This window comes from Bidens hawaiensis, unplaced genomic scaffold (genome assembly GCF_021521415.1).
Source record: "Bidens hawaiensis isolate Kalapana, Puna unplaced genomic scaffold, B.hawaiensis_p1.1 tig00024635_1, whole genome shotgun sequence".
Classification (NCBI taxonomy): domain Eukaryota; kingdom Viridiplantae; phylum Streptophyta; class Magnoliopsida; order Asterales; family Asteraceae; genus Bidens; species Bidens hawaiensis.
Genome location: NW_027493894.1, coordinates 119726 through 129063, shown reverse-complemented (window position 1 = coordinate 129063; position 9338 = coordinate 119726). Strand labels below are relative to the sequence as shown.

Genomic DNA, 9338 nt, shown 5'->3' with positions numbered 1-9338 from the left:
CGTAAATAGTTATTTATTAGGTATAGATATGCATAGGGGTGCACACGGATTAAACCGGACCGGATGAGAGCTTGTCCTTGTCCGTCTTTTAAGCTTTTGACAGACAAACGACGGTTCACGGCGAACGAAAATTCATGTCCTTGTTCGTCCATTAAGAAATTGAGTTTGTTTGTGTCCATCCGTTAATATAGTAAACGGACGTTAACGGAAAATATTGAACAAACGGACACTAAAAAACATTAATTGACAAACGAACATGTGAACATTATTAGACAACGTACACTAATGGACAAACATAAACAGTTATATATTAATTCCAAACATAAATCCAAACAACTCCACCTACAAATTTGGAATTACACCATATAACATCAAAATATACTTAACACTTAATATATTAACATAAAGTGAATCACTATAAGAGAAATCATACATATATAATAATACAAAAGTGTGAGTAATAACACTAGAAAGTCCACAATTAAATTATAATAACTAATAGATGTAAACACTTACAATATTGTTGACTTATTCAATCTCAACGGACGTTACTGGGTGGACATTACCGGATGAACATTACCGGACGTTCATGACACTATCGAACGAACTTAGCCCTTGTTCGTGTCCGTCCGTTAACCTTACTGAACGAAAAATTTTGTCCATGTCCAGTTTGTTTAATAAATGGACGCATATAAACGAAATTCTTGCCAAACACACGACCGGACGCCCACCAGACATCCGGTTCGCTTACAGCCCTAATATGCATATGTATATTTATTTAAAATGCCTAAAATGAGGTAGCTTTAATACAAAGTTAACCACAAGTCCACAACAAGATAAGAGTTTCACCTTCATGTGATGTTTATAAATGGATATAAATTTCTGATGAAAGAGAAGTTTCAATAATTTTCTGATTAATCCATTTGAAGGAATGTTTACTTTGCGATCAGTCGGTATACTTGTTCTTTTGGTGGGTCGGAGGGAAACACGTTTATGTGGACCTTACAGGAGTGCCCCCTCTTGTTTGGCTTAAGGACACTGGGTTTGTAGCAGGTTAGGCTGCGTTGAGGGTGGCATCAGGTAAGGTTGCTAAACATGGGGAAACTTAGTTAGAGAATCAACACGTGTTTATCCCTTTTGCCTTTGACACATTTGGTTTCTTAGGCCCGGAGGCCGTGGACTTTCTAAACAAGGTTCAACGGGTCGTGCATAGTAATTCTCCCGACTCTTAAGAACCACAACTTTGTTTTTAGTACGATTGAGTTTGCTACCCCAAAAAATGTTGTGACCCAATGTGTTGTATGTTTACCTGACACTTCATTCTAATCGTTTGAATTTTTTTTATTATACAGTAAATTTAAGTGTTTAAAAAAAAAAGATAATATCTGTTATAATATCTTGTGTATGTGAGGTTTTGGGTTAACAAGTTACATTTATCGTTTAAAAATAAAAGAAAGTTTATATGGGTGATATATTTAAGAAAGGGAATATAAAATTGGTTTGTGTTGTGCACTTGATTATCCTTTGATTGAGATATTCATGTGGTTGTTACAAGTCACAGTATATTGGTGAGCAAACGGAGTTTGTGGCGTCCACAAAAACAAAGAGTAGTCCATTACCTACTCACTTTCTACTATCGAATCAAATCAATTTGTATCATATAAATATAAAATAATATATCATCTCCAGAGCAATTTGATTTGATCAATTTCTATCCAAAGACATGTGGCTGTTTGCAAGACCAGGACCTTCAGGATTCTCGCAGTACTCAACCGCCGAGCAGGTTACCGATGGAATTGACGCATCCGGACTCACCGCCATTGTTACAGGTCCCTTATATTACTTATCATCTTCTCTCCTCTCTCTCGTAATTATTATTATTAGCTAATATATATATATATATATATATATATACTAGGTTAGATACCCGTGTGATACACAAGTTGGATAAATTATATTATAAAAAAATCAATGAATCTAAAAATGCACTTAAAACATCTAATAAATTACAACGAAAACAAATAGAATTATATGACAAAGTCCTCTAAAAATCTCTTTATATACAACGTTCGTAGTCTTTTTTTAAACTTGACCATCTTCATAAAAAATGAGTACTTTGAGTCCTCTTGTTTTAACTCTAGACAGCGCAACATATAAATGGTCATGGGCGAAAACTGGTTGTCTAAGAAATAAACCAACCCTAGAAAGTGATTGGCTTTGGCTTTTATTGATTGTCATTGCAAAACAAACATTAATGTCTACAATAATAAAAGCTGCAACTTCAGATGTGGTTGGTAAGTTATATGTTCTTCCATCTTGTTGCCTTTTTCCAATAAGACGGAGTTTTAGGTTGCAATTTGAATTTCGTTTGTAACAATAACCATTCTGTATGTTTTGACCAAAACATTTTGAGAGTCTGACATACTTTTCAATTCTGTTATAATTTCCAGATCAATCAAATCTGAAGTTGACGTAGATCCCCTGGTTGTGTCACTACAAAAAAATATTATTATTAGACTAATGTATATATAAACAATGATAAAACCAAATAATAATAATAATAATATTAATCTATAATGTATATGAAAATTTAAAATGCATATCCACATACTATCTTTCTATTTGATACTTCACTATCCGTGTCATATATGTATAGTTGGGAGAATTTAGGCTTTCCACCTTGGAGAGGTAGAAGACTTCCAATATGATGATAATTTTGTCCACCAAGTCTAAAAATGTACGGCGCTTTACCCTTATTAATGGAGTTATCAACTTTTTCACCCAATGAAGTAAAACTAAATATCGAATTGTAACGACGAATATTCATTAAAAAGTATTTGCTATTAGAGCCAACACCAGTAAACAAATTTTTATAGTTTATATAAGGAGCTTTTAATCGTGGAAGTTGAACCTTGCTGTAACCACAACATAACAAATAATTTGTTATCCCATTATCTGTTCTACCATGTACTCCTTCATTTTTCCATAATTTTGCGTAACAACTTTCACACGTCAGACTTTGATCACCATGGTCCAAGTAATCTGTTACACGATTTGAAATAAATAATTATAACTTTGTTAAAAAAATGCACTAAATTTTTGTTATTCTCAAATATATTTACCTCTAGATATTCTTGCAAACTGGTCCCTATCAATATCTTCAACATGTATATGTTCGTTATGCATAATGTTACTCGTATTAGATGAACCTGCTAAATTTAAAAAGAAAACTATTGCTAAAAATGGAATGTTGTATGCGGATGTATTCTTCTATAACTTTAATTTTATATTCATAATAAAATTAAAAAAAACATTTAATATCTAAATGCATACCAACATTAGTATTTTTATTTGATGAAGTTATACTTTTGTTAACGCTAGAGATGGATGTACGTTGATGTCTAACAGACGTATTTAAAAAGGAAGCTATTTTTTGCCATAGGATATACGGTTACTGTTTGTATGTAAAAGTGTAGTATTTTGAAGCCTTAATGTAGACGCATGCAGTTTAGATATTCTACTATCCTAAATTAGTTTCCGTGCTTTTCGTTTTTCAACAGCAATTTTATTAATAACTGTAAACAAGTATGAAGCAAAGGGAAAAATATGAATATTAACATAATTATACTGAATTACAAAATAGAATGATAAATGCGATATACCGTTCGAAATATCCAATAAGGGAGTTCTTGATAGCTTAACTACAATAACAAAAATTAAATTAAATCAAATAAATAGATAGTAATTAACGTATCTAATTTATGCAGGTAAGTATAATGTGTAAATTTAATATAAATAGTGAATGTTTTAAATCTTAATTAAATTGTTGTTTTATATAATTTATGTAGGTAAGTATAATGTGTAAATTTAATATTGATATGATAATTGATAAGGCTAATAAGAAATGTTTTCAATCTTAATTAAAATTGAATTTTAAATAATAAATTTAATTAGAAATTACATGAGTGTGCCACTGTCAAAATATTAGGCTAACTAAGGGGTTTGTGGTTCAACCAACATTTTTGTTTATTATAATAGTAGATAGACGTGTATGTGCTGTTATTTGGATAATTTAGACCGGTGTAATTATGATTTATGGTGAATATAATTAACAGGGATACGTAGCCGGGCTATTTTTGTTGTACGGCTTTTGGTATTAATTATTAAATTAAAACCCTATGATAATAGTGAAGGTTATAGGTCATCCTTAGCCTTTCCTAAAAAAGAAATATTATTTATATAATGAAATAATATATATAGTACTGATTTAACAAATTTGGATTGAAAACCTACATGATCCGCCACTAACACTTAGAAAACATTATAACTGTAAATTGACTCAACTAATATCTTTAGTTACATATGATCCAACAGAAAATAAACACACGAACAACTGAATGTTCGTGTTCATTTATTTAACTTTAAACGAACACCAACACTTAATCAGACAAATATTTGCGTTCATGTTTGTTCGTTGCAAAATGATGTTCGTGTTCGTTTATGTTCGTTCATTTAAAATCTAAACGAATAATTCATGAACATAAATGAACACAAATGAACATATATAAACGAACGTTCACGAACCTAAATGAACAAAGGAAAGATGTGTTCATGTTCGCCTCGTTTAATTAAATGATCACAAACTTTTTGTTCATGTTCATTCGTTTATTAAATGAATGAACATAAACGAATTTCTCGCTGAACGATTAGCGAGCAGTTCACTAAACGTTTGGTATAAGCCTAGAAGGTATGGTTTGTGGTGAACTTGCAAGATATTCATGTCGAATTTCTTGTAGGCAGTAACATACTTTTAAAAAGGTAGAAAAAAACAACTAGAAGACGTTATGGCAGACGAGTTGGTAATTAGGTTCAAGATTATAGTAACATGTTTGGAATTTCAAATATTGAAGCAATCTTTTAATTTTGGAGCTAAAAATTCTGTAAACTTATTTCAAATTTTTTTAAGTATAATGTACATGGTTTACTTAGGTTTAGAAAGTTACTTTCTTTTGCTCACTTGCTCATATCACAACCACAGGAGGATCAAGTGGCATTGGCAGTGAGACAGCACGGGTCCTAGCGCTGCGTGGGGCCCACGTGGTGATGGGAGTTAGAAATATGGCTGCTGGTAAACAGGTTCAAGAAGCAATAATTAAAGAAATCCCAACAGCCAAAGTTGATGCATTGGAGTTGGATCTTAGTTCCATGGCTTCGGTTAGGAAATTTGCCTCTGACTTTAACTCAAGCGGTCGATCACTGAACTTATTAATGTAAGAAAATAAAACACTGATAATGTTTATTTTGGCTTACAAAAGCTAAAGATTTATGTTTTTTTTTTGTCAATGTTGGGTTTCTTAAGAAACAATGCAGGTATAATGATGACTCCATTTTTGCTTTCTAAAGATAACATAGAACTACAATTTGCCACTAATCATCTCGGTATGTTTAATTGTGTTTCGGTGGTTTGAATTATATTTCTTGAATTTGGTTAATCAAGGTGGCATCTTTGCTAAAACAATGGTGTTTGCAGGTCACTTTTTTTTGACTCATCTGCTGCTTGATAATATGATGAAAACAGCCCGTAAAAGTAAGAAAGAAGGAAGGATTGTGAATGTATCTTCAGAAGCCCATAGGATTACTTATCCTGAAGGAGTTCGGTTTGACAAAATCAATGATGAAAAACAGTAAGTTTTTAAAGATACAACTCCACTCTTTCTCCTAAAGGATGTAACCAGGCATGTAGACGAATTAAACGTTCAGTTAACCGTTCGGCGAGAAGTTCTTTTATGGCCGTCTGCTTAATAAACGAATGAACATGATCAAAATAGTTTGTTCATTTTCTTACAAAAACAGACATGGACATAGGTCTAGTCTGCTCATTTATGTTTGTACGTTTACATTCATTAGTTTAAGTTTATTTAAGTTCGTTTGTCTACGTTTGTTGAAGTAAACTTTTTGTTGGGTCTGTTACAACTTAGTCTAGTTTCATGACTTTTTAGGCCCAACCATTCGCTTATACTGCTAGCGCACAAACCTAAACAACACAATAAGGGCGGGGGCTACACAAGGTTGGAAACTAATCTAAATTTTTAACGCCGTTCGTTTAGTTATTAGTGTTTGATCGTTTGTTCGGTTAAAGTTAAACAAATGATTTACTCATAAAAGGGTGGGGGTCACACAAGTATCTTTATTTGGTGGATGTGACAGATATTATGTAGAGGTTCTAAAAATCCCAATTTCATTTAATATGCAAATAAACTTAATTAGGTGATGTACAGGTACAGTAAATATCAAGCATATGGTCAATCAAAGCTAGCCAACATTCTGCATGCTAATGAGCTTACACGACAGCTAAAGGTATAAGTTTAAATTACATAAATTATCATAAATGAAATCCATTTTGACTTTTGATAGTCATATTCAAGTTTAGAGTAAAATACTATAACTACAGGAAGAGGGAACAGAAATAACTGCAAATTCTCTTCATCCCGGAGTAATCTCAACAAACTTGTTTCGTCACATATTTACTCCTCCGAGCTTTGCTGAAGGTAATGTTTCTTAAATATTTGTCAATAAATAGAAAAAAAGATTTATATAACCATACATATTGTTATTGCCATGTTCAAATGCAGGTTTTGTTAGCAAGCTCAGCAACCTTCTGTTGAAAAATGTTCAACAGGTTAGTAGTTTAGCCATTTTATGTATAAGTAGTTTGTACTGGTAAAAAATGGCCAGGTCGACCCACGATGAGCGTAATATTGAGAGAGGGAGAGGGAGAGAGAGAGAGAGAGAGAGCAGAGAGAGAGAGAGGGTATGGTGAGAGGAGAGAGGGAGATAGATGGAGTGTGCATATATTTATATTTATACTGAAAACATACAAATTATTTTTTTTAAGTAAATGGGGCAAAAAGACTAGTTTACCCTCATGTGCACATGACTAGAGTTAACGGAAAAAAGTTATTGTTTGTTAGTGGAAAGGACAAAACCTGATTTGTTTACATAAAGGGCAAAAAGTTTAATTTACTCTATAATATGATTACTAAACTTCATTATTTAAGAATACTAAAAGTGATTTTCCAGGAAACTTTAGTATTAAAGTTACTCATTAACACATAATCAGAATCATCCCATTTGTAGCACTGCATAATGGAATTTAATAATTGTTTTATAATATATTAATCTTTTATGTTTAATTTGGTGTAGGGGGCGGCAACAACATGCTATGTAGCATTGCACCCGCAAGTGAAAGGTGTAAGTGGGGCATATTTTTCAGATAGTAACTTGGCAAAATCAACAGAGCTGGCTAAAGACATGGACTTGGCTAAGAGATTGTGGGATTTCAGTATCAAATTAATCAAGTAAACATTAAAAGTACGTTTCTCCATAAGATAGATGTATGCATAACTACAAGGTCTTTCATGATTAACAATCTGCATAAGCCAAAATAGTATTACCTTTCCACAACTGATTTGAGATTAATGTAAAAGATTAGATTAATCCTACAATTGAAGCTTTGTCTATCGACTTTGATGCATTAATTGTTCAAGCCCTAATATGGTGTTTGATTACTGATAATCTCATTGATTCAACACACGAAGATACTCTAGAAGAAATTAATAACTAAACAATATAAGATACTAACTAAACAAAACTCTAAAACAACTATTTAAACATTTGAAGGCTGAGGCATGTTATCTCTAAAGACACCTATATTCATTATTCAAGCAACATGCTAGAGACGCGGATACGGATAGGGATAAGTGAAAGTAACGGGGCGAAAGTTTCAAAAGTTGAAAGTTCAAGGGCTAAAGTTTCCATTGTTAAAAGTTCTGGAGCTAAAGTGACAATAGTTAAATGTTCAGGGGCTAAGTATTTACACGTTGAACGTTTAGGGGCTAAAGTGTCAATAGTTAAATGATTGAAAATTAAAGTGTCAATAATTGAAAGTAGAGGGGCTACGCATCAATTGTAATAGGCTCAGGGGCTAAAGTATCAAATTTTGAAATATTAGGGGCTAAAGTGTTAATATTTGAAAGTCCAAGGTTAAAGTGTCAATTGTTGAAAGTAGAGTTGTTAAATTGTCAATATTTAACAAAAAAAGAGGCTAAAGTGTTATTAGATGAAAGTCCAGAGGCTAAAATGTCAATAGTTAAAAGTTAAGGGGTTAAACTATAAATATTTGGAAATCAAGGAGCTACAGTCCCAACAGTTAAAAGTTCAAGGGTTAAAGTGTTAAAAGTTGAAAGTAGAGGGGTAAAATGTTAATAGTCAAGGGGCTAAGTGCTAATTGTTGAATGTTCAAGGGCTAATGTGTCAATTGCTGAAAGTCTAGGGGCTAAAATGTTAATAGTTGAAAGTTTAAGGGCTAAGGAATCATAGTTAGAAGCACTCATAGAAAACAACATAAGCCATGATCCATGATCCAGATTGCACGTACCGAGTCGCTGTACAAAAGCATTATGGTAGCCGGTGGTACGAAATCCAGATCGAAAAATAAAAGTGTACCTGTTTGATTGTTGAATCAAACTTTTACCTACAAAATTGCATTCCCGATTGAAGAAACGACGTATGAAATCGTTAAAAATCACGTACCGGAGTTCCAAAAGGTAATTTCACACTTTTTTTAGAAAATAATCACCGATTCTTATTTCTTGATACATATATGTAAAATAGACTAGGAATCTTTATTAATGTCAACTGACAGCTATAGACATAAGTTTCAAAAATAGGAGATTTTTTGTAATATGTATGAATAATTAAATAATTTAAATTAATCCCAAGGACATGGTTAATTCTAATCTTTATTAATTGATCAATTAACTTCTAAGTTAATTGACTCTTCTATATCTTTGCTAATCCTAAGTCATTCTCTCGCCATCGCCAAATTGAAGAGTCGATTTACACTTTACAATTGACAGCCTCTTCAATATTATAAACTAGCTTTTATCCCCCGTATTACGGAGATTGTTATACATTATTCATTTATAATATTTATATATTTATTTGATTTTAATTTTATTTATTGTAAGAAAGTTAATAATATAATTAGGGTTTGATGATAAAAGGGCTTCACAAATATATGAGATGTTATAACCAAATTTATAAGCTATTTGGGTTTGGTGAGACCCATAATACACTTATTTTTTCAACTATAAAATTGTTGCTTAATAATAAATAATATCTTTAAAGAAAATCAAATATTAATTTTTAGTATGTCGCTATTTTATAGGATCTTCATATCCAATATTTAGTGAGATTAATTTTCAATTTAATGAGATATTCTAACCCTTTAAGAGATATGAGTTTAGTAATGTGGAGTGAAAGAAAGTGTTTTAAGT

General features: G+C 31.9%; 1 protein-coding gene across 1 annotated transcript; it reads left to right on the top strand.

Annotated features, from left to right (window-relative positions):
• Positions 1 to 1622: 1622 nt before the first annotated feature.
• Positions 1623 to 7505, top strand: LOC143569665 (short-chain dehydrogenase TIC 32, chloroplastic-like). The gene is made up of 8 exons (XM_077055522.1): positions 1623 to 1829; positions 5039 to 5270; positions 5360 to 5439; positions 5531 to 5684; positions 6279 to 6357; positions 6452 to 6548; positions 6633 to 6679; positions 7204 to 7505. The coding sequence occupies exons 1-8, from the start codon at positions 1724 to 1726 to the stop codon at positions 7360 to 7362; spliced, it is 954 nt and encodes a 317-aa protein (XP_076911637.1). The 5' UTR covers positions 1623 to 1723; the 3' UTR covers positions 7363 to 7505.
• The last annotated feature ends 1833 nt before the right edge of the window (positions 7506 to 9338 follow it).

Coding starts and splice junctions, on each gene's coding strand:
- LOC143569665 (XM_077055522.1), top strand. CDS start 1,724: ATGTGGCTGTTTGCAAGACCAGGACCTTCAGGATTCTCGCAGTACTCA. Junction 1,830..5,038: donor ACTCACCGCCATTGTTACAG/GTCCCTTATATT, acceptor TCACAACCACAG/GAGGATCAAGTGGCATTGGC. Junction 6,549..6,632: donor TCCTCCGAGCTTTGCTGAAG/GTAATGTTTCTT, acceptor GTTCAAATGCAG/GTTTTGTTAGCAAGCTCAGC.